Genomic DNA, 25,169 nt, shown 5'->3' with positions numbered 1-25,169 from the left:
CAGTGGTTCGATGCCGGCGTCGTCAGGGTCAACCGGTCGTGTCAAACGTGTCTCTTGCCGTTTTGCAAGCCCGCTCGTGTGTCCTATGCAGCCGATAAATAACAGATTCGCGGTTGTATAGTTGCGGCGAAGTCTGCACGCCAAGAGAACACGCGGTGCAACCGTAGGTTGATCAAAAGTACCGCAAGGAACAATATCTCTTCCTCCTTTGACTTGTCCACCTCGATAAAACCATCTTCACGGCCCCGCGACTAGTAAATGCCAGTACGTACACACGATTTCGAGTCGAAACCACGATCATAATAGCGTAAAGTCGACAATAGTCGGTGGAAGCGAAAGTTTCATTCAGCGGATAAAAGTCTCCTTCGTTATATCGTTCAAGAGATTTCAAAATAAGAATTTTTTCTTCTTCGCAAGAATTCACCCTACGAATTAGGAATTTGAAAATTCTGTAAGAAAAGAGTACTTACTCCTCAGCACTAATCGTGTTAATTTATTTCAGTTACGGTGGATAGTTTTTGCCATCGAAGTCAAACAATACGCGAGTCCTTAACGCTTCTTGAAGTAGAAAGAGGATCACAAACTGCAAATCTTCTCTTAATAGGCAGTATATAGTTATCGTAAATAATTATAATCCTCAGCCACTCTGATTATCCGTAATTATTCCATCCGTACACGCAATCAGTGTTCGAGCCACGTTTATACTAAGTCACTTAACAGCCACGGTCGAGTTAAGTAAATTCATCGTAATTTGTTCACTGTTTACTAATTCCTACGTCTTTAAACGAGCTTATGCAGAGTTTCTCTACTTCTACCGTCTCTGCAGCGCCTTCCCTCTCCGTGAACATTAATAAATCATGTGCAGACGTTCATTCATATCAAGCATTCTTCGTGTTAAACCATCAAAAGAGAATCGAACGACGGAATTTACCACAAAGCTGTACCAGCATTGGTATTCATCGAAACCGGGTAGCTATAATTTCACCATACCAATTCCAAAGTGACTTTATTTACAAGAGCCTGTGGTTCGCTGAGCGAAAAGGCAGGAAGATCGGTTTCGAGGATTGGTCGTGGTTCGACGGAGGTCAAGGTTCATCGGCGAGTATCGTCCCGTTCGCTCACTTCCCGAGGTCGAGCTTGCTGATCGTTAATCAACGGCTCTTTATCCGCTGGTCGATCGTAGAAGGCACAAGTAGCCGGGCCAGCGTCCTCCTACGAGCAAACGAGGACACCGAAGAAGAGAGCTGCCGGCGTTAATTGCTCGCTGGCATCGATTATCGTAAATCGTGTCGTTGAACGACCACTTTTAACGAGATACACGCCGGTGAATCGCGTCGACCGAGAAAACTTGAATGAGAGATCTATTCCTCGAGGCCCCTTGATGAAAGTGAGAAGACGGTTCCGTAGTTGGTTTCACGATTTTCAACGATGGAGGGGCGGCGTACCGATTCGAAAAAATCGACTCAATGCTTCGCATTACATAGTTACGAAATGCGTATAGTAAATGAGAATCAACGTGACACAGTTTTTTTTTTATTAGCTAGTATATAATCTGAGGATACTAATAAATCTTACGTAGCTATGGAAACTTAGAAGAAATGGCTATGGCAATTACGTATAGTGACTCACGGAAATGTTCGAAACACTTGGGGAAACTTTTTACAACTATATTACGCGCGTCATATAAAATGTTTTGAAATTTCATTGTTTAATGAGACACAGCTATTATATTGATACAATTTGAAACAAAACTTTAAGTGCATATAAGAGTCACGATATCTATCGCAACCATGCACTTCGCAAAGGTCATCCAAGTATTTGAATAATCAACTATTCGCCACATTTGTAAGCTAAAATATTTAGTGTAGCTATGGATTATATAGCTATGGATTATTGCATAATAAATGTCATTTTCCAACGAGCTCGTTTTGTACGTTCCATTTTTTCGAAGCTTCAGTCTGATTATTCTCTTCGCTCTTAAAATATCCCCGTTCTATTTCTTGCAAAGTGCACCGTGCTGAAACATGATTTACAAACCACTTTCCTTTATGGACATAATAAGAGTATCTCCATTGAGGAAAACAGCAAAAATACTACGTTTTTATATTCCATACAGAATCAATATATCCGATAAGAAACTGATAAAATCGCAAAAAGATGTACCGATGTAAACGTTTTTTACTCTGACTAGAAATGTTCACTTCAAGATATGCTACGGTTAAACGAAATTCATTAATACGACAACCCAATATTATATTGAAAAACGTAACGATAAGAGAAATCCTTTCGCAGGATACTGGGAATTAAAAATCACTCCGTTAATAATGATTGTTTGATTTTCGAGAAACTAAATATTAGTTACGTAGGTATTTTCGTAGTAAAATTATCTCAGTTAGGAAACTAGTCGTGAAAAAGTGAAAGTAAGATAAATATAAGATGCAAGAGCTTTGAGAAGCCAAAAGGTTTCGTCTAATAAAATTATTCGAGCACTCGTCGGCAACGATTACGTTTATTAGGTAAATGGACTTACTAAGTCTCCATTGAAATTTCCATTGGAACCGCGCGAAGAGCGAAACCATTAGGAACACGAACCGCAATTTACGTCTAGCGATCGTGATTCCGTATTAGGAGCCGAGTATTACAACGCTGTCAGTAAAAACAGCTTCTCGTTGGTAGCCCTAATCGACCGCAAATTTCTCGTTGTTCCCAACCGAATGCACTTTCGCGCGAATTCTTCGCGACCATTAGGAATGTACCTGTACCTATCCGAATATTAACCTTAATGCAATTCTTCTTCTCATGTCCATGAGAAAAACGTACAAAAGGATACGCGTATCTCTGGTAATAACGCCACGACCATCTTTTTTCTCGTCTAGAAATTTCACGGTAAAGCTTCGATAATGGTACACGCAAACGCGTGAAGCGAAAATAAAATACCAATTGTGCGGACACGGTTTCCAGCGTTAAAAGATTGAAAGAGAGTTCTACTTCTACGAACGATGCAGCTAGCATAAGGCGGATCGAGCAATTAGTAGAACGCAAAGATAAATCTAGGCGGTCAGGGTCGGGACCTCGGATCGGTGAATATGCGCCACCAGGCACATGGCATTTTCTCTTTTGGCGCACACGTGTCGCCTTGTACGAATCTGCGTATCCGACCAGGAAAGTCAACGAAAGATCTACGAGACTCTCCCTTTGGCTTTCTCCTTACAGAACAATGATGCCCTACTAAACGTGACCAGGCCGATTCGACAACCTACCGAAGATCTAGACTCGTCGAGAACACTCGGTTGTATAGATCGGTAGATTAGGTAGTCGTGCATGATTCGCGGCACGATTCAAACGTAGTGAACGCGGCCCATCACGCGGCGAAAGAAGCATCGTTCTGCGTTGCAATTACTTTTCCGAAAAACAATGGAATATATATTCGTTATTTTTGTACAGACCAATGATACGTTAACTGGCTTGTTAACACTTTGACTGCCACGTTGGTCATATATGACCGGCCACGGTTTCTCCTGTGACGCCACGGTGGTCATTGATGACCGAAGCGCTTGAACTTCTTACAATTCTAAATATTGTATGAAAATTGACAGTTAGGGCATTTTGAATATAAACGATAAATAGAAGATACTTTGAAATAAAAAGTGCCCCATTGAACAATTAAAAACTTTTAGTAGAACATCAATAAAAAAAAAAATGAGAACGAATCTTGCATCTAACGGTGCACTGTGTTTGCATCCATATCTTCAAGGGGTAATCTACGAATATTATTATAAGCACACCTTAAAAAATAATCGTAAATGCTGCTTTATAATCATATAATTGAAGTTGGAAGTGTGCACACACCTTACTATTATATATAGAATGAGTAAATACTGTTTACTAGTATCTTCTACACGTTTCAACAATATATTCTGGACGTTTTGCTTACGAGGAAATAACGAACGCGAATGATTTGTTGAAATAAACTAAGCCTTGTTATATGGTAATATGTCGTTATCAACTGTTAGCAAGGCGCCACGGTGGTCACCCGTGACCACCAAGAAGATAAACGGCCCATCGGAGAAGAATGTTGTCTTACATCATCAATTTATTATTTTGCCATTATATGCTTTGAATAATAAAAAATACTCCCATGGCGTCCTGAGGGAAACGTGTGATTTCGTCGTGGCAGTCAAAGTGTTAAGATAAGCGCTAATTTCATATCTTCTAAAATATGATACACTCAAAAATAAAATATTTAAAAAAATGTCGAAGAGTATGAAGAAGTGTTTAACTCCAAATCCAAAGGAAAGGACAATTTTGGTAACGCGAGATCGATTGACGACACACTGGATTCTAAAGCTGTACACGAAAGAAACACATTTTTGATATCGTGTGCTTCTTTTATAACAGCCCTTTAAACAATTCCGCGAGAAACGGCATTTTCCGGAATAACTAGTTCCACTGATTTTCAGGAATACCAGCGAACCGCACAGTAGATACGTCAAACACTTAAATCTTGATAAACGGCAAAGCATTATCGTATGACATTCTCTCGTTAAGGAACCGGTCCCGTCTTCGCCGCAATTTGCAGCCGTGTCGGCTCGCACGAGTTTACCGGCTCCCTCTCTCCCTCTCCGTTTACTCTATTTCTACGAAAAACGTATCGATAAATAATGCTCGTAAAGAACGCTCTATTAACGATATTAGTATTAAAGATTTCTTCGAAGACAAGAACTGAAAGGTAAAAACCGTTCAATATCGATGTACGATATGTATTTGATAGTGGCCGTTTATTTACATTATCGTGCAAAAAGATTGACTGAAACGTTCTAAGACCGGTTTTATTAGGTACCAGATTACTCGCGATGACAATTCGCTCGCCATCGACAGAATCATTAACATTTTAACGAGCGGTCTCTTCTTTCCAACAGAGACCTCGTAACTGTTAATTACAAATTAAACAACATATTTTGTAAGGTATCGTAACATTCGACACGGATCATGCCACGTTAAGAATCTTCGGTCTTGGAATTCGCTCCTCGACGATTCCATGATACGAGGAGACCTTTTTTACAACCGATTAAATAGCCCTTCAAAGAGAATATATCAAAATTCGAGGCAACCAGTAGTTAATTAACATATTTACGGATACGTTACGTTGCTTGTACCTGGTTTCTCCTAACTGTTACCTCGATGAAGATTCTTTTTTTCTTTATTAAGGACTTAACTTTACAGGAAATAAACGCGTCAACGAAATAACGTATAACCGCGCCCGACCAATTTTCTCCAAAGAGATCGACCATCTCACGAGATTCGGTGCATTCGACAAAATACAAACATACGTGGTCCTTTGTACATTTCCTGATCAAAGGAAGCGCTCTGTCCATTGTGCCTTCGTGCGGAGCATACCGAATTTTCGAGCGAGCTGTATAATTGCACCGCGTTCAGATTACCGCGACCGATACGCGACTGAAAACTGCAAGCCGTGCTTTCGTGCATACGCACGAAATTGCCAGTCACGACAAAAACGTTAACTTGTGCGGCAAGAACACGTTCGTTCGTCGATGGATGTGGTATCCCTGAGAGATCGCTTGGGATTAGAGAAAACGCGAGGAAACCATCAATGGAATATCATCGAATTTCAAACGATAAATATATTTTGCTATGATACCTCGGAATGAGTCGTAAAATTCTTATTCTTCGATTTGCCTAATTTATTTTATAATTCTATTCGTTCTTTCGTACGTATTGGAGTATCGATCGGAGAAAATAAATAAAAATAAAAAAAAGAAATATACGCTATATTTCGTAGCTACAGAACCACTCTGTAAAATTGTGAATTCATCTACAGGTACAAGGTACGAGATACGAACGAGAAGTTGTCTTCAAATTAAGATTAAAATCATAAAATCGAGAAAACTGTACTTATCATTCTCTGTTTCTTGCCCATGATTTTTATATCGTAGACAAAATATAGAAGACGAATAATTCCGTTTGAACGATTGAATGCTTGCAGAGTGCAACGTGGCTGGTTTCGTCAGTAACACGGGTCAAATCGAAAGGGTGCCGTACGTGTTTTTACCTCAACGTGGCCAAATAATATACCCCCATGCAGAAATTCGATTTGAAGGTAAGTTAAATTAATAGGAGGATATTGTGAAATTTTACACCCTCAAAATCATCTCGAACGTTACACATACTCTCTGTAATTCTGTCGTTATCAATCGATCAATGTCTCCGACGTTGAAAGCACTAATTTTTTATACGATCAAAGGTGTGAGCACGCCAGTGTGTGGTATAACCGGAGCTCAGCAATTAGGACGCGCAGGATGGTCAGAATTGAGAAACCTTTCGGACACCGAGCCACCCTTCAGGCTGTTTCGTGACGAAGGAAGAACGTTCCTCCAGGTTAGTTGCATAAAATAAGTCATTACACTGTCAGCAGGCGATATAATTTAAAGGTGCAAAATTACACAGAATACGCCTAATAGCCGGAAATACGTAAAATATCACGGCTCGTCATGATATTTAGCGAGATGAAAGTCTCTATGTAGTTACACCACTTGTAGAAATTATGTAATACGATGAATATTTTGGCTTAAAGAAAGAAAATGATTGAAATATATCGAGCGAAAATTGAAGATGTCAGAGTATTCTTTTGCTTTGCTGTTAAAAATTGTAACGTGTAGCCTATGTTGGATATTTTATATATTTTTATACGTTACACGTGTTCTTTGCATTTTTGTAGCTTTTGTAATTCCAATGTGTAGAACATCTAAGCATTTTACAATTTTAAGAGAATTACACTGACCAACGAAACATTAGCTTTTACGACACTGATAATATCGAAAGCCTTAAGGAAGACTAAAGAATAATTTTTAACGTAAAGATTAGAGTGTCCTGTTTTAAATGCTCGACGATCAACGTTCCTTTTTGTCGCGTTGTGATGCAAAAAGTGCATTTTTATATACAGCAGCTTTTTAGTAGTAGCGAGCTTTCGAGATTGAATGAAATACAGCTGCGCACATCCAAGTGCCGCAATTTTGCGACCTACCGGTTAATGAACGTCCCTCGGTCTGTCCGAGACAAATGAACGAAGAACAGGCGTCCAGTGTTTCTTCTGGAAACTTGTAAAACCTTTGATGTAAGGTTAATAAGGAACTTGGAAGGCAGCCGCTCACAGAAACGTTCCACGGCGGAATGTGAACGTGACGTTAAAATTTCATGCACCGGAGAAACCGAAGACGTGGACAACGATATATACGGTACTGTTAGGTGAAATTCGTGCACTTTCCGTTCAATTCTTCCTCATAAAAATATAAACGGGACAAAAAGAGAAAAATTTGCTTCGATGTATTTCCTTATTCATCTATTGCTTGCCCTTTTGCGTGTTGCTTCTTCTTCTTAAAAAAAAAAGAAAGAATTTCCTCTGGCATTGAACTCCTCTGCTTTTAACAGAATAATTTAATTCGAACGATTTTGTTTCAGTGGATAGGTGAAACGGGACTAAGAGCGGCAGCTGAGGGTCGAGTAGTGACGGCCAAACTCGTCTGCAGAGACGCCTCGCCGAAGTCGAAGCTTCCCAGCGTCTTCACCCCGTGCGTGGCTTTCAGGGTCGCTGGTTCACCGTCTAAAAGTAGTCGGTATTCAACATATCCCGTGATCGAACGAAAATAAATTCTTTCATAAAAATGGAAATTTCAATTGCGGGACGTAGAAACGCGGAGAAAATAATGATTTCTGCTTTGATATAGCACGCAATTGTTCTCTTTACCTAAGTTATCGTCCACAATCAATAGCCTAATAATTAATATTTCAATCGTACGTTACATATTATTTTATAATATTATTCTATATTAAATATTACAATAAATATCGTTTTAATATTATTTATAACATTTGATTACAAACGACTAATACGGTGAACTCGTAGAACCGTTCTCTACGATTTCGATGATTTCTGAATATGTTATAAAAATCAACATTTTGAACAACTTTCTCCTATACATACGACCTTCGGTTTCGCTTGGTTTCCGAGATATTTGCAAAAATTTGTCGATACCACTGTAGCGCATTTCTGGTTATAGTTGTGCGTTTGTAGAGGCGTACACGTCGTAAACGTCCCGTACGCAACGTGCATATGCGAGGCTACAAGAAACATCTTATATATTATGTCTTTATTATATATTATATATTATATATTATATATTATATATTATATATTATATATTATATATTATATATAGATATTAATATATATATATATATTATATATTATATATTATATATTATATATTATATATTATATATTATATATTATATATTATATATTATATATTATATATTATATATATCGTATAATATATAACTCGATTAGAAGTGAATATCATCAATGTATTGGGTTTGGAGAGATTCTACGAGTTCACCAGCGATATAATTGTAAATATTAAAAAGAAATCTATCACGGTACATTCTAAAACTGTGCTCCTTTCTTTTTGTCTCTCTGCAGATGTTCGAGAAGTGATGTTCTCTTCGACGACACAACTCTCACAAGGCCTTTCCGCCACGGAATACACGGCCATCGGTCTTTCGTCCGTGATTCTTGCCTTGATCTACGTTGCGAGCGTGTCCTTGTATCTTCATAGCAAAAAGACTAGGAGGAAAATCGTCGAGGAGCCGGAAATAAGCTTGACTCCTGGCCGAGAAGTTAGTGGATTGGTGAAGAACAATCCTTTGCTCGCTGCTTCGAGACACTTTGAGAGCGATACGAACAGCGGCTTAACGGAGAGTGATCTTGGCGATGATCTGCCACCGAGCGACGGTGAACAGGGATTTGAAAATGTTGGTGAAGCTACCTTTAAAGTATTCTATCTGAAAATCGCAAGAGAAAAACATCGTAAACACATTTCTTGGTTTCCTAATTTCAATATCGTTTCTTGATTAAGCAGAAGGGTTTTAATAATGACATAGTTGAAAATAACGACAACTTGTTGAACGCAGGGATCTTTCAAATAGCTTTCAAATAATTGGCGAATCGACGACGTGTTATACGGTTATGAAAACAAAGAATACTTTGGAGAGAATGGTAAAAACACGTGTTTATCTCCAAACCCACATAAAAGACAATTTTGATAACATAGAATTGATATACCAAATATCTTATAACTGTTTCCTTGCAAAAAGATAGGAAATGTGACTTAACGTGTTCTTCTCCTGCAGTCTTAATTTTTATTTTAAATCAATTCAAAGAAGCTTTGGAGCGTGAAAATCATCTTCTATGTACAAACAGATTACTTCGGCTATTGTTCATCCCCATTGCATTTACATGGAACAATCTGAGGGTTGCTTTGGAACTGGATCGATTCTAGGCGAAAGACTGCCAGAAGAGGATGTACGAGTCGTGGAAACCGCGGATAATCCGCATCAACAGGATGTGCCGGTGTTGCCCGGGGCTCAGAGAAGAAAACTGTACTTCAACCCCGCTTATTTCGACAGACAATTGTTGCTTGTAAGCTTTCCCATAACTTCTGTAGATACGAGATGAAATAGATTCTCTGGTGAAAAACTGATTTCCTATATTTTGATAACTGCGAGATAATTTAAACAGCCGGGCATCTTTCTAGGCGCCCCCTCCAGCAGCCATCGAGTTCCTTCTCAAAATTCGGGAAGTTATCTCTATCGCGAAGCACAAAATGGCCGCAAAGAGATTCGTCCCTACTCTCGTCGGTTAGTTGACAGTTTCTTTTTCTCTATTTTAACTTAACGATCAGGGAAGGTGACAGGAAACGATTCTCAACTAATTCAAAATATCCAATATTTCTTCTATCCACGATTCAGGTATACCGGAAGAAGAAATGAACACGGAGCACTGCGACACCACGAAAAATCAGCAACAATCAGCTTCGAATTCGGCTCAGAGTTCTATTACGAAGTCACGGAAGTCTCAACGATGCACCGGATGCCCAGGTTGCACAAACTCGTTCAGGGACACGCCTGCGCTTCCGGAACCTGATCAAACGAATCCAGGTGAGAGTAAAGTTCGCGCATGGTTAGAGGACGTCAGATCAACGCCTCAACGACGTTGGCGAGACGCGGAGGAAGCTCGGAAAGCGCTTCAGGAAAATACTAAAACCTTCAACAAGAATTTGGAGTATTTAAAAGAGCTGGCCAAACGAGAATTCGACACGGACGTGAAAGGTTTAACAGGAAAACTCCTTTCTTCGTGGAAGGATAATCCACCGATGCTGAAAACGTTTCAAAACGTCGCAAGAAGCGAAATCCTGGAGACAGGCGATCGGCATAGCGTTTCAAAACGTTCGACCAAGTCGATGTTCGAGGAATCAAACTATTATTCGTCGAGGAACAAGGATTGTTCGGTCAGTAATGGCAACGATGTCATTAATGCCAGAGTAAGGAATGCCATCGAAAATTCGTTCATTAAACAGATGGAAGAGAACGCAACGTTGGAGGAAGAGACGGTGGAGAAAACAGAAGCTGAAGAGGAGAGAATCGTAGTCCCTAAGGACGAAGATAATAAAATGGAAGAGAGAATGGCTGTCAAGGAGAGTTCACTTGGAAAACAAGCGAATAAATTCAATGAAAATACAACACGATCGAAAAAGGAGCTACCGGATATGATCAATGAGCTTCCAGGTGCTAAAAATACGGCAAAACGTATAATGGATGCCGTGATCCGCGAAATGGTCGATGCAAAGGTACTAGAACATCATTCGAGATCAGGCAACATCACGGATTATGAAGTGGATAGTTTAGAACGGTCGAAATCTAGCAGAAAGTCGTCTACTTCGCCAGAATCGACCGATCAATCGAGTCCAGCATTATCCACCGCTCTGCCAATGGACGAGGAACTGACGATGCAAAACGCTGTGATTAACACTAGGACCGGTGAAATGATGGTACCGAATAAACTGAACAAGGATATCCTCGAAAGAAGCTATTACAATAGCCTGCCCGAGCTAATTTCTTCGCAAAAATCGGAAAGTTACTCGCTTGTTAGCGAAGTGTACGTGAACGACGGTTATGATAGTCCAGCCTGTAGCGACGATTCTGGGCCAGAAATTCAATACGAGCCCGAGAATCCTGGTCATTTAACTATCAAGGTTCAAGATTCCCCAAAGAACTACGTCAAGCAGGATGAATCTGAATACGAGCCAGACACGTTGGATAGGAAACCGATGAAATTGAAGATCAATGACGACGTAAACTACGAAAAGGACGTTCCTGATGAGATCTACGTGGACTCTCTGGAAAGACCTGCTCAAATCCTCCTTAAAAGCAAAGGCAGTTTTCGCGATCAAGACTCGTCGAAAAATGGCTCGTGTTTGCAACGTGGCTACGGTAGCCTTCGAGAAATCTACGAAGCTAGACTGAAGTCGTGTCCCAGAGACTTGTCTAACAGCACCAAATCGCTAAATGGCCATTTGGATGACTCTATGTCCTGGAAGAAGTGTAAGTATTTAACGCCAGAGACCAGACAGTTGAAGAGGCAACGACAACCGAGCAACCAACCTGACGTGGTACCGTTACCACCTATGGAGGACATCTATCAGCATCCGAAACCTCCGCGCCGTGTGAAGGACGCGAAATTACCATCAAACTCTCTGTCAAAAAACTGCTGGGACAGGAGTCCTGCCGAAGCGGGTGACCCTACGACCAGCAACGGTGCTCCTGTCCCGCTTGAACACACCCACGTAGGGACCACTGATTGTTCTTACTCCTGCAAGTTTCAATTGCCCGAGGAATCGATGACAAGGTGCAAACACCAATTGGAAGGCCAAATCAGAAGCAATTGCACGCGAGGCAAGTCAAAGTCCAACGTTTCTGCATCATGGAGCAATCCTCGTAGTCATAAAGATAAAAAGAAGTTGTTCGATCAGTATTGTAAACAGGATAACCAGAGGAGGAACAGCGAACCTCAAACTTACAAAAAGCATCTGACAAAACCTTCCAGAAACTGCGAATCGACCAGCAATTCCACGAGTCATTTATCCGGTTATCAGCAGCCACGAATGAAAGTAGAAGATAGCGGATACTTAAGCAGCACAGACAGCAATGGCTCGCACAAACAGCTACTGAAACACGAGGTGAGCAGCGTTTCGGAAACCGACGAGACAGAATCCGTATGTGACGGTGCGAGCGAAAGCGGCGCCGAAAGCGTTGGAACAGACAGTGTCTTCTTTGGAAATTTCCGCAGACTCTCAGGCGTGGAAATTGGAATGAAGCACACGTACCTTCAACCGTTTTGTACCAGGAATGAGAACGGTGTTTTAGAAAGGGCAAACTTTAGCACCAGCGATAGCGAGACTGAGAGTTTCATCACGGTTCTTCCGCCATGTGGAACTAGAGAGCCAATTTAATCGTAAAGCTGTTTGATGAGTAAAGTTGTATTGTTTTTCTGTTATTTCGATATCGTGTAGCAAAGAATTGATTAGCATAAATTGTAGTATAATTATTGTACCTGTTTAGAGGTTGCAATTGATGATTGTGATGGTAATTATAGAATTTTTTACGTCTTGCTTTTTTTTTCTTTTTCAAAGACTATATAGTAAAATGAATGAAATGACTTGGATATACAGTACTAAATACACTCAGAATGAGTAAAAATCAAAATTAAATTGCCATCTATCTACGTGGATAGATATTTTCACAATAGTGGCAATTCACAAACATTCTCACAAAAGACATAATTAGTATTGTTTAATAACGCGTTTAAGGGCCAGTACTTTCATGTTTCTATTACTTCTGCACATTACATTGTATCTTTTACAGACAGTCCTAGATTTTAAGTAGAAACATAAGTAGAAGTTTCTTGAATGTATAGAATTATCTTTTACTGATTTTTTACTATTTTTGTTTAATGAACTGGTTTTCTTAATCTAAGGATAACTATGCGTAAATTCCTTTTTACTTAATTGATAAAACGTGACAGACACGTTTGAAAGTTCTCTGAACGGGTAAATGTACAGTTTAATTACTGATATTAAGTCTGAGTAAATCTGAAAGTAAACTACTTCGCATTTACTAGTTTGCCGACTCTTGATATACTTATATCATATGTTATGAAAAGGGTTACTAAATTTAAGGGAAGATTTATTTAATCGTATCCCTTATATTCTACTAAGAAAGATATCTATATATATATATATATATATATATATATATATATATATGTCGGAGATGAAAAGACAACGGAGCCTTCCCTTTGGAACTTTAGGAAAATCCCTTAACACTGTAATCTAGATTCTATCACAGTCGTAATTAAGCAATTTTCGTCATTCAATCCGATTGTATTTGTTCGAGACTTGTGATAATGAGCTTGGGCTCGAGGCGACAACCAGTCGCCGAACGTAGCCGCGATCAAGGGATGAACGTTTTGTCTAACAAAGGTATGTAGTAATAGTATAGTTCTCCTTAAAAAGAAATAGTTGTAGCGGCACTCGACAGTAAACATTTCAACGGTTTCTGTTCCGTGGCTCGCCACACGCAGACCCTATTCTTCGAGTAAGATGATTACCAAATGTCGATGCATCTCCACAGTACATGTTCAGCTAGCCTGAGGACCCGTTATAAATCTTAAAATTTAGTTAACTAAAGTCCTTCAAACAGGCAAACAGTCTTTGTCCCAACTACGGGAAGATAGGGGAAATTTATTTTTCTCGCGAACGACGCTTCCCGCTAGCAACTTTTCCTCGAGGGTGGCTAGCATCCTTCTCTAACCACCAACATGGAAATTGAACAATTAACAGCAACGTCAATTTCCCTCACTTTCCGAACGAAGGCATCTCTCCACGAATCCGATGATCTCGTGTCCTTAGACACACCACATCATAGTTTTCCTCTGCAGCATCATCGTGACGGAAAGTCATTCTTCTCGTGAGGTCTCATTAGCGAATTACATGGCGTCTTTACGCTCGGTGAATATTTTACGTTTTAACAAAGAGTTAGTTTAATAATACTTGTACCGTAGACAAGCAAGTTGAGTACAACTTGGACTTTGGAAGAAAACGCATTTTGTTGTCCCGTTGACCGCAGATTCGTTATTGAACCTAGGATCATTGTCGTTAGTTTCTCGAGTATCTACTTTACTTGTCAAATTCTGTAATAATCATATTTGCACTAGTAAATATCTCCTTTATCGCATAACAACAACGTCTAATCCAAATGAAGATTCGTTTCACGCCCCTAACCCTAATCATAATGTGAACCCGACATATATATATATAATTCATTTAGAGGAGGAAAAAGGAATTGTGGCCGACGATACGTAGAAATTGCCATCGTAATTTAACTTGATAGTGAAGTGGCCGGAAGTGCAATATTATGTGGTAAAGATATAATAGATAAATAATTAAACAGATTACTGATATTCTTACTAGAATATTGTAATACTACAACTTATAATTGCTAGTCGATGTGATAGTAATTTCCTTACGAAACGGAAAAAAAATTTTTATATCAAATGACATATAAAGAATTGATTACAACACGCACAAGTAGGAAATTATATAAACAACATAAAAGTTGTTTTGTTTTCACACCACCATGTAGTTATCCAATCTTGAATTTTAATGTTATTAATACACTTGTTATTGTTATCTTTCATGTTAGTCATGAAATAAAAGAGATTATAACATTTTATATATTCATCAAAGGAGACCTCGACTACTTACCGATGTTTCACATTTTATTTAATTAATGGTTATCTTATTTAATTTGGTGCTCATTGTTGACTTTATTGTTACAAAATATTACGCTTTGTTTAATAATGGCATTTATCACGAAATATAAAGTTAACTGTATTTGTTATTATCGAAATAGATTTTTACATATTTCCTATTTATGTATTTTATATTTATAGTATGTTACATCCTAATATATATGTACTTTCGTTATTCTATTAATTTATTATAGTCATATATATTTATATTCTAGGATAAAAAATAATTGTTAAACAAATAGAAACAAAACAAATAATAATAATTGTTACATGTTAGAGCTTAAAAATATTAATAAGAATCGTCGCGCCTCGCCTCTCGTAATAGAGTAATCTTTTTCATATCAGAAGCGCACGCTTCAATGTACCTGCCAGATGTATATAAAATAGATTTTAATATATTGAATGTCTATAATGTAACAATATAGCAGTGCTATATATAATATATTTTATATTATTATATTATTATAATAGTTATATATATATATATAAAATATTTTTATATATAATATATATATAACTATTATAATCCATTTATATATATATAATAAAACATTCCATATATATATATATATATATATATATATATATATATGGAATGTTTTATTTAACATATAAACGTACTTACACAGACTTACGACTTAATCGATTACATCGAATGTTTTCAATGGCTACTTCTAAACCGAAGCTAAAGCGTTCTCAATAAAACTAAATTGCATACGTAAAAGGCAATTTTCAACGTCAATCGTAATCAGTTTTCTGACTGATATCACAGAAAGATATATTTAGATAAACTAACAATCAGTATAAGCATAATTCATTAAAAATTAATGCTACGTTAATGAAAGTAGCTTTGACAATCACAAATATCTTGTACTGTATTGACGGCGAAGTTACAAATATTGTATATGCGATTAATAATTAAAATCTAACGTGAATAACTTTGGGATTGAGAATCTAATTCTTAATATTCTCTCTCATAAATTCGGGAAACATGGTGTTGGCAGGGTTTTAGGATTTTAGCGAAACAGGATGTAAGTATTGTAAGTATTAAATATTAGGTTGCTAAAGAATAATATATCGACACGTTTATATGAAATTTTATAAAATACAAATGCTATTGAATTTTTACATAACTATAGATAAATTATTGTACAACGAAGATTATACTGTGATTTACAGAACACACATAGAGAAATTTATGTTTATACATGTAAAAAAATGACAGGTAGGAAATGAGCAACATTAAAGTAAATATAAAAATTGTATATTTATATTATATATTCTTATCATCACTATATGTATTTATTTATATTTACATATAAGTAGATAAGTTGTTTTTTTTTTGCTTCTAAATATTAACATGGAATTAAAGATTCTGTGATACAGTGTCACAAAAATGTTCATTGTTTAAATTTTTCTAATGTTTTATTCTTAAATCTTCGTTTGCATCTGATGTATTGTCAATATGTCGTGACGATTCCGTCAATATTTTTGAAATTAAAACCATTAAATTGTCTCTAAATGGTTGAACTAACTGTAGCTTATCTTGGTAACCATTTTTACCTTCATATTTAATTATAAAATGCACGATACCCCACAACATACTTCGAAGTTGTAATAGCATGTCCGCGATTCTGGAAAAAGACAATGTATAAAATAAAAGATAAGTTGGTCATGTAAAAAATATAGATAGAAATACGAACTCGGGTTTACACGTCAAATTTAAATTCCTTATGTTATTTATCCTAATACAAATTTGTTCTTCTTCGGTGGAAACATTGTTTTGTATCTGTAAGAAAAATAGCATTTAGCATTGTATAAACATATATTAACGGTTATATTCAAAAACATACCTTTTCACACTCAACATCAGCTTCGCTGAATAATAGGACCGATAATGGTGATATCATACTAGTATCAGAAACTACACAAGAATGTCTTTTAACAAACTCCATCTTATTGATGTAAGTCAAAAGCTCACTTGGCCATGTTGTTCTATTGTAATTTACACTCCCATTATTAATTTTAACGACTTTGTTATCCCTAAAAAGCAGAAATCTATATAAATTTTAGCCCTTTCTTGTATATTATAATTATATGTATTTTTAAAAAATATATTAACTCAGTCATTAATATATTTGCTTTGTTTGTAAAAGATCTTTTTTTATATCCATAAACATTTCTTTTTATCAAATGATTCGTAGCAGCAAATAAGATCGCTCGAATCAATTCATTATTACCAGAATATGCATTCAAATATTTAAAATTAGATGTCTCTGAAACCATTCCACTGCTTACAAGTTCATTTACATACGTCGAAAACAACTCTACGAATAAACAATAGTTATTCCTAATATTAAATATTATTTTTCCTCACATATATGTATAACAGTCTTACTATGTGTCACATCCAAGATTTTTTTAAACTCAATTCGATCAGCATTCTGCATGGCAGCAGATAACGAGTTATTATCACTGTACTTCATATGTTGAAAATATTTTAATATACCAATATGATCACTTGTTTCGTGAAATTCCAACACGTTTCCTTTCAAAACTCTAGAGGGACTTGATATTTCATTTAACGAAAGAGTAGGTCCATTAAAAGAAGCAAATGTAGTAATTATTGATAACACAGGATTAAAACACCTAAAAAAATAAACTGAAATATACAACAAGAACTTTTTAAAAATATAAACATAAATATGTAGTATAAAATATATGGAAAAATAAGAATATCTTCTAGCAACAATATAAATTTTTACATACTGCAAAACGCAGGAAAGTACTGCAGCTTTACTTAAATTCGGATGCAACGAAATATACGAAACACGTTCGCCCAAACTTGTAAAATTTTCATCCTTATCGAGAAAGCCAGAAATTTTCAAATTATTTACAGCAGAAATTATTGAACTAATAGTCGGTGGATCAATCATATTATTAAAGAAATCCAATGCTTTTTTATCAGATAATGTTTTACTAATAATAATTGCTTCTTCCAATGGAATTTTTAATATCTCCGGTCTCGGATATAGATCTAATTCATTATATTGTTTTCGAGTAATTAAGTGATAACTTTCACCAGATTTTACACGTCCAGCTCTTCCTTTCCTAAATATTAATAAAAATATATTTTAATCTTTTCTTTCTTTGAAAATAAAATCACAACGTTGCATAAAATAAAAACTACCTCTGACAAATACTAGCTTGTGATATTAGACTATAATCTAAGCTGGATAGAAGCTTCTGTTTATTCCATCTTACTTCTCTCTTAACAGCAGTATCTATAACATATTTTATATCTTGGATGGTAATACCAGTTTCAGCTATATCTGTAGCTAAAATAATCTTTGTAATATTATCAGGAGCTGATCTGAAAACCTTTTGCTGGTCATTATTTGAAAGTTTAGAATGAAGTGGTAATATTAATAAATTACTAATTTTATATTGGAGCATGTTATATAACTCCTTAATTTCTTTCCAACCAGGGAGAAAACATAAAATAGCTCCAGGTGGTTTATCTTTAATAATCCACTGTATTAGACTCACTATGTTATTGAAAGGAATTTTTATTTTCATAGGAGTATTCTGATTTGATGAGTTCTCATTTAAAAAATCAATATCATCCAAAAAATGCATTTTTACATGATGTAATTCTCCAGGGACATCAATAACTGTGGTGGAAAAATATTGTTGGAATACATCTGTGTTTATACTTGCAGACATAACTATAAGTTTTACATGTGAATTGTGTTCCAACATATCTTTAAATAACATTAGCGACATATCTGTTTGTAGACTTCTTTCATGAGCTTCATCTATAATTACGTGTGATACTCCTTTTAATGTAGAATTATATCTTAATTTTTGCAGGAGTATGCCAGTTGTGCAATATAAAATTGAGCCACTTGTTCTTGGCGTTTTATTATCAAAACGGACATGATAACCTATTTTATCGCCTATTTTTTCATCCCTTTCAAACGCAACACGTTCAGTCAAAGAAATAGCTGATATTCTACGAGGTTCTGACACAACTATATTACATTCATGTGTATTATTTTGTTTTATGTATTTATCCAGTATGAACTGTGGAACTTGGGTACTTTTGCCACAACCAGTGTCTCCTTTAATTATCAAAACCTGGTTATTTTCTAAAGCATTAAGTATTTTTTCCCTGAAAGAAGTTTTTAAGCAATAAATAATTTGATAATAAATGTTATGTATAGATATATAAATACATACTTATAATTAATAATAGGCAAATCTGTTATGTCTTCATATCTTCTTGTTTTTACATTCCTTATTGAATGATTACTATGCATTTCAGCAAAATCATCATCTAATGAAAGATTATCTTCCGATTCTTTTTCCGAACTGTCTTCATTAAGTTCAGTAGCACATGGTATTGTTATTATAGATTTTACTTCCTACAAATAATCATAATAAACAAATTAAGATATTTATAAGTATTAAGCAAACACTTCTGTTACTTATAAACCTTACATTATTAAAAGTATCAATCAAAGATTGTATTTTACTTGTGAACTCTGGTGAAAGATTAATATTAACAGATCGTTGAGATTCAAGAAAACTGCGTTTACTTTCATTATCATATAATATAGGTTTAAAATCTTTAATTTTCCCATTCATATATAGCCAATCTAAACACATTAATGCTGCATCATGTCCAGCTTTCTTTTTGTTTGATGCTATATTGCAAAAGGATGCTTCATAAGGCCATGTGACATCAATGGTACACTTCATTTTATTAATTTTCCCTTTTATTACTGAATATGTATATGATATGCATAACTTATTGAATTCTCTATATACAGCACTATAAATAAGGTCAAGATTTTGCTTAGGATATGGATGAATTTTTTCAAGACCTGAAATTTGAAATGAAAATATTATTGAAATTTAATTTTATATAATATCTGTACAACATACATTTGTATATTATTCATTAATTAAAGGAAATTGATATTATTTTATCATACTTACTTGTTTTCCTAATTGCAAAATCGTTAAAATTCGGTACATTTGTATCTTGCTCTTTCTGTTCCTATTATGATAATTTTGCTGTTAGTATGTTTATATACTACACTACACTACATTTTAAAAAAAGAAATAGTATGCTACATACTTAATTATACAATTTCTATTTCATATTATGATTACATGTTTCATATTATAATTATGTTATATTTACCTGCATAGAGTTATTTACTTCTCTGAGATTATTTTTATCGATATTGAACTTCAATGAAAAAATAATAAAATGAGATTAGATCTGACTGATTTGCATCCCTCGTAAAATCAAATTTTGATTAATTACTTACATTATAAAATGTATCAGATTGGGGTTTAATTTTTGATTCCCTTTTATAACATCGATAAAATGTTTGATAGTTATAAAACTTTCTTAAATGTGATCTATACATTTTGTTTGTACAATAAAATATTAAACTGTTCAACAAAAATATTTTGGATCATTATTTTTATATGCTTGGTTAAAGTCATATATTATAAATTACTTACTGGCTACATAAAGATTTTCTTGAATTAAGCATGATTTCAGATAAAATTATTTTCCTAAGTTTAATAACAATTTTTATACAATACTGGTATTTGTGGCAATACAATATAACCTAATATAACAGAATTTAAAAAGTTAAATTCATCATCTAATATACTTATAAGTATATATATTTGTAAGTTACATTTACAATATGATTTCATATATTTCAGTTTTATCTTTTTGTTTTAATAAATAAGTATTTAGGATTTATGTAAATATTTTAAACAATCGTAATTTTGCAATTCATATACAATGCAAATTCATTGCAATTCACACTTGAATTATACTTGTAAAAATTCAGGAAACTGTATGAGATATGTATGTATTATAGATATACTTGAAGTATATCGTATAATTCGTATATGAGTTTCGCGTCTACATAATACGTGCTTTTAGATAAACGCCACGTCTATGATGATACCGACTGAAATTCGTTTACCGGTTAGTTAAGAGTGTTAAACGACAATCAACAGTGAGCTGAAAGAAATTCTTACGTGAAAAATATGATTAGTCGTAGTTCAATTATATTGCTATGGAATATTGTGTTACTTTTCGGATTAAATATCCAATCTTTTGCTACTGCCAGCACCATTGATCCCGATTTGAATTTTAAGAACGTGGAAAAACATATTGATCTGCAATCTCAATTAACAAAAATTACAACTAGACTTATATTAGAAAATGGAAGTAAAGATCGACACATGCGAAATTTCCTTTTTTCACTGGAACCTGAACAAAAAAGTAGTCTTAGTTACATAGCAGCTTATAGAGAACCTGTGCGAGTTGAATTAAAGCTAACCAAAGTGAAGGTAAATGCTTATCCAGATGAAACTTTCTATCAAATTGAATTAAAAGACCCATTGTCTCCTGGAAGAACTATGTCTGTTGAAATTGAATGGATATTAGCTCATGAACTTATACCTCATCCTAAAGAGATCACACAAAAAGAAAAACAATTAGTAAAATATATAGGAAATATTTATCTTTATGCACCATATAGCATAATGAAACAAACAACCACTGTATCTTTACCATCACGTAATATTGAAAGCTACACTAAATTTAAACCTATTTCGCAGAGTGATTCATTTATCACATATGGTCCATATGAGAAACTTTCTCCATTTTCTTATGAAGAATTAAACATACACTTTGAAAATAACAATAAATTCCTCACAGTTACCAGACTTGAAAGGAATATTGAAATATCACACTGGGGTAATATAGCAGTAGAAGAACATATTGACTTATTACATACTGGAGCATTACTAAAAGGCTCATTTTCACGATATGAATTTGCCAGAGAACCAAAATCATGGGAAGCTAGTATTCAAAGTTTCGATACCATTTTACCTGCAGCTGCCTCTGATATTTATTATAGAGATGAAATTGGTAACATTTCAACATCACATACTCGTATTAAAAAGGATTCAGTAGAACTAAATCTTCGCCCAAGATTTCCACTGTTTGGTGGTTGGAAAACTAAATATATAGTTGGATATAATGTACCTAGCTATGAGTATTTATTCCATTCTGGAGATCTATATACTTTAGAAATGAGATTGTTGGATCATGTTTTTGATGATATGGTTGTAGATGAATTAATTGTAAAGATTATCTTACCAGAAGGTTCCAAGAATATTGAATTAAGCCTTCCATATTCTGCAACACGTTTGCCAGATTCTCTTTATTACACATACTTAGACACTACTGGTCGTCCAGTAATTTCTGTTACTAAGAAGAATTTAGTTGAGAATCATATTCAGAATTTTAAACTAAAATATACATTTCCACGTATATTGATGTTACAAGAACCATTGCTTGTAGCTGCAGCTTTATATTTACTATTTTTATTAGTAATTACTTATGTAAGACTTGATTTTTCAATTGACAAAGATGAAGTTTCAGAAAGTAAATTAAGAATTGCTGGGCAGTGTGAAAAGATCTTAGCTGCACAAGATCGTAGAGTAACTTCTTACAATGAACTAGATGATCAGTTAGCATATCTTAAAGCCAACAAAGATGCTAATGCATTTCTATCTGTAGTAAAAGGTATTAATCAAGAATATAAGAGTGCAACCAGTTCTATTACTGAAATTGCACAACGCTTGAAAGGAGAATCAGGAGATGTATATGATCGTATTCAAGAATTACAGAAATATGATAGAACTTTAAAAGAACTTTATAATCAACAACAAGCATTGTATGTAGACAAATTAGTACCAGGCAAGATAGGACGTCAACAATTTGTAGAAGCAGAAGCAGCTGTTACAAAGAAAAAAGAAGAATGTGTTGAGAAAATAAACTCTATCATAAAATCACTACAGTAATAACATATTCCTGAATACTTTCAGTTAAAAAAATATTTGAGAACAAGAGACTCAATAAAAATAATTTAAATAATAGGTTATAATAATAAGTTGAAAGAACGTTTCCTTTACAATGAATTAAAATTTGTAATAAAAAAAATTGTAATAAACAATTTGTAATAAATATATATTATAAATTATACATTTTATATTTTTATTATCCATTTGGTTATGATATAATAATGACGCATATTTTAAGTCGCTACTTCGAAGTAGAGAATTTATATTTGTAATTCTTTATAAAGGATTACAGAGACACAATATATGGAAGTATGTAGTATACTATAAGTACAAAATACATATACTTGCTATGCTGAAATGAGAATAGGAAATAATATAAAGTACATCCAATGAAAATTACATTGATTTTCACAAAATATAATTGTAGTTAAATTCATTGCATGTACAATAAATGACAAAAAAATATAATTTCTATTTTCATGGCATGTCAAATATCCACTCATATGTTAGTATGTATACAACGCCGGTTAAATAAGACACCTGCTAACCTTTCAGACAGCATCGTGTTTGAGAAAACTGTCATTTCACTGATAGGTTGAATGCTCGGTAGTAGAATGAGTAATTTAAGAAAATTTATAGGTAATTAAATTCTTTATTCAGTAATCGTATTAACATTTTAATAATCGACGTTTATGCATAAACTACAGTGTATCTTTGTGTTTTTTTTAAGATATTTATAAAAAGGTTATACTTTAACAAATAATATATTCTACCGTTGTTAATTTTAATGCAGACATCGGGGCCAATTTGACAGATCCTATGTATCAAGGAATTTATCATGGATCACAAAAACATCTACCAGATTTGGATAAAGTTTTAGAACGAAGTTGGAATAATAATATTTCAAAAATTATAATCACTGCCGGTAATATAGAAGAAAGCAAAAAGGCTCTTGAAATAGCACGAACAGATGGTGAGATGCTTTTGTATAAATAATGAAAACATAATATTAATTAAGTATAACTTGGTGTACTGTCGCGTCTCTCTATCACAGGCAGCTATATTTTATAATTTTCAAATTCTATTTTTTATGTAGAGATATTAATGTTTTACAAAAAGTACAATGATTTTGGTACAATTAACATTTTATGCACCTTACAGGCTTTCAACTGTGAGGGTAAAGACTTATTGTTATAATGTACAGCTACTGTTTATTTCTTATTGTTAGACTGAAATACAATCATTGCATATGAAGAAACCAGTGAAAGAGAGATGCAATGGTGTTGTGATTCTATTCTCTAACTACAACAACAAAATGCATGTCAATGGAAATACCTAGGTACATATTATATTATTATTTTTTCTCTTTTATTGAATTTATTCATATATTGACTGTTACGTATATTTCAGAGCGACTATTTTCTACAGTTGGCTGTCATCCGACACGTTGTAATGAATTTGAAGAAAGTGGCAACCCAGAAGCATATCTCAAATCATTATCGGATCTAGCTGCAGACAATAAAGATAAAGTTGTTGCTATTGGTGAAATGGGACTAGATTATGATAGGCTGCAATTTTGCTCCAAAGATATTCAAAAGAAATATTTTGAAATGCAATTATCTTTATGTTCCACTTTAAAGTTACCAATGTTTCTACATTGCCGTAATGCTAGTGAAGATTTTGTAAGAATTTTAAGAAAACATAAAGATACATTAACAGCTGGTGTTGTACACTCTTTTGATGGTAACCCAGAAGAAGCTAATTCCATTTTACAAATGGGGTTGTATATTGGTATCAATGGATGGTATGTTAAATAAGTAACATATTTATTTTATATCAAATAATTAATACATGATGTTATTTATAGCTCTCTAAAAACAGAAGAAAACCTTTTCGCTGTTACAACTATACCATCAGATAAATTGATGATAGAAACTGATTGTCCATGGTGTGAGATAAGGCCTACACATGCTTCTGCAAAAGATGTTATTACTCATTTTCCATCCATTAAAAAGGAAAAATGGCAATCTGATAAAATGGTTAAAGGAAGAAACGAACCATGTACCATAGTGTAAATATATTGATCAATTTTTAAACTAAAATTTGCAATTATTATGATATAATTATGATTAAATTGTATTTACATTGCATACTTGTTAAAAAACAAAAAGATTTTAATTATGGAATGAAATATATATTATTATTTGATTTCTCTTTACAGCCAAATTTTGGAAGTACTTGCACGAATTAGAGACGAAGAAGAGGAATATTTATGCAACCAAATATATAAAAATACAATGAAAGTCTTTTTTCCTCATGAACTTTAACACAGTAATTCAAACTGAAACATTAACTTCATAATCAGTGTGCGTTTTAGTATTGCACGCTCATACATATAATCAGGGAAAAATGCTGTGAAATTATATAAAAAAAATAAACATAATTTCTACTAAAATCATTTCTGAAAAGGAAGGAAATGAAATACATTTTTACACGCATAGTTCTATGGATGTGACGAGTATCACATTCCACT

At 34.3% G+C, this 25,169-nt stretch overlaps 4 protein-coding genes across 4 annotated transcripts in view; 3 read left to right on the top strand and 1 right to left on the bottom strand.

Moving 5' to 3' along the window:
* LOC117238403 overlaps positions 1 to 13,146 on the top strand; it is a 66,176-nt gene extending 53,030 nt beyond the window's left edge. The window contains exons 4-10 of the mRNA XM_033503277.1: positions 6,005 to 6,118; positions 6,263 to 6,396; positions 7,477 to 7,627; positions 8,498 to 8,829; positions 9,278 to 9,496; positions 9,612 to 9,714; positions 9,826 to 13,146. Coding sequence (XP_033359168.1) covers positions 6,005 to 6,118; positions 6,263 to 6,396; positions 7,477 to 7,627; positions 8,498 to 8,829; positions 9,278 to 9,496; positions 9,612 to 9,714; positions 9,826 to 12,365 — 3,593 coding nt within the window. The 3' untranslated portion in view covers positions 12,366 to 13,146. The remainder of the gene's footprint in view (positions 1 to 6,004; positions 6,119 to 6,262; positions 6,397 to 7,476; positions 7,628 to 8,497; positions 8,830 to 9,277; positions 9,497 to 9,611; positions 9,715 to 9,825) is intronic.
* Positions 13,147 to 16,074: 2,928 nt separating this feature from the next.
* LOC117238405 (ATP-dependent RNA helicase DHX30-like) lies at positions 16,075 to 20,414 on the bottom strand. The gene is made up of 13 exons (XM_033503279.1): positions 20,267 to 20,414; positions 20,068 to 20,194; positions 19,938 to 19,985; positions 19,730 to 19,790; positions 19,229 to 19,614; positions 18,968 to 19,152; positions 17,916 to 18,899; positions 17,495 to 17,836; positions 17,124 to 17,374; positions 16,848 to 17,052; positions 16,579 to 16,768; positions 16,429 to 16,514; positions 16,075 to 16,359 (listed from the first exon to the last, which is right to left on the bottom strand). The coding sequence occupies exons 1-13, from the start codon at positions 20,296 to 20,298 to the stop codon at positions 16,143 to 16,145; spliced, it is 3,114 nt and encodes a 1,037-aa protein (XP_033359170.1). The 5' UTR covers positions 20,299 to 20,414; the 3' UTR covers positions 16,075 to 16,142.
* Positions 20,415 to 20,683: 269 nt separating this feature from the next.
* Positions 20,684 to 22,682, top strand: LOC117238409 (dolichyl-diphosphooligosaccharide--protein glycosyltransferase subunit 1). The gene has a single exon (XM_033503284.1). The coding sequence runs from the start codon at positions 20,810 to 20,812 to the stop codon at positions 22,634 to 22,636; it is 1,827 nt and encodes a 608-aa protein (XP_033359175.1). The 5' UTR covers positions 20,684 to 20,809; the 3' UTR covers positions 22,637 to 22,682.
* A 438-nt stretch (positions 22,683 to 23,120) lies between these two features.
* Positions 23,121 to 25,070, top strand: LOC117238414 (putative deoxyribonuclease TATDN1). Its single transcript, XM_033503291.1, has 5 exons — positions 23,121 to 23,275; positions 23,430 to 23,609; positions 24,047 to 24,440; positions 24,504 to 24,707; positions 24,858 to 25,070. The coding sequence occupies exons 1-5, from the start codon at positions 23,236 to 23,238 to the stop codon at positions 24,961 to 24,963; spliced, it is 924 nt and encodes a 307-aa protein (XP_033359182.1). The 5' UTR covers positions 23,121 to 23,235; the 3' UTR covers positions 24,964 to 25,070.
* The last annotated feature ends 99 nt before the right edge of the window (positions 25,071 to 25,169 follow it).

The sequence above is a fragment of the Bombus vosnesenskii genome, unplaced genomic scaffold, assembly GCF_011952255.1.
Source record: "Bombus vosnesenskii isolate JDL3184/JDL3185 unplaced genomic scaffold, Bvos_JDL3184-5_v1.1 scf7180000013492, whole genome shotgun sequence".
NCBI lineage: Eukaryota > Metazoa > Arthropoda > Insecta > Hymenoptera > Apidae > Bombus > Bombus vosnesenskii.
This window is presented reverse-complemented; position numbering and strand designations above follow the sequence as displayed.

Bases quoted from the DNA above. Each gene is read 5' to 3' on its own strand.
- LOC117238414 (XM_033503291.1), top strand. From the start codon at position 23,236: ATGCTCGGTAGTAGAATGAGTAATTTAAGAAAATTTATAG. The intron at 23,276-23,429 runs GTAATTAAATTC...ATTTTAATGCAG, and splicing joins TAATTTAAGAAAATTTATAG to ACATCGGGGCCAATTTGACA. The intron at 24,708-24,857 runs GTAAATATATTG...TTCTCTTTACAG, and splicing joins AACGAACCATGTACCATAGT to CCAAATTTTGGAAGTACTTG.
- LOC117238409 (XM_033503284.1), top strand. From the start codon at position 20,810: ATGATTAGTCGTAGTTCAATTATATTGCTATGGAATATTGTGTTACTT.
- LOC117238405 (XM_033503279.1), bottom strand. From the start codon at position 20,298: ATGCTTAATTCAAGAAAATCTTTATGTAGCCA. The intron at 19,615-19,729 runs GTAAGTATGATA...TTCAAATTTCAG, and splicing joins TTTTGCAATTAGGAAAACAA to GTCTTGAAAAAATTCATCCA. The intron at 19,153-19,228 runs GTAAGGTTTATA...GATTATTTGTAG, and splicing joins TGATTGATACTTTTAATAAT to GAAGTAAAATCTATAATAAC.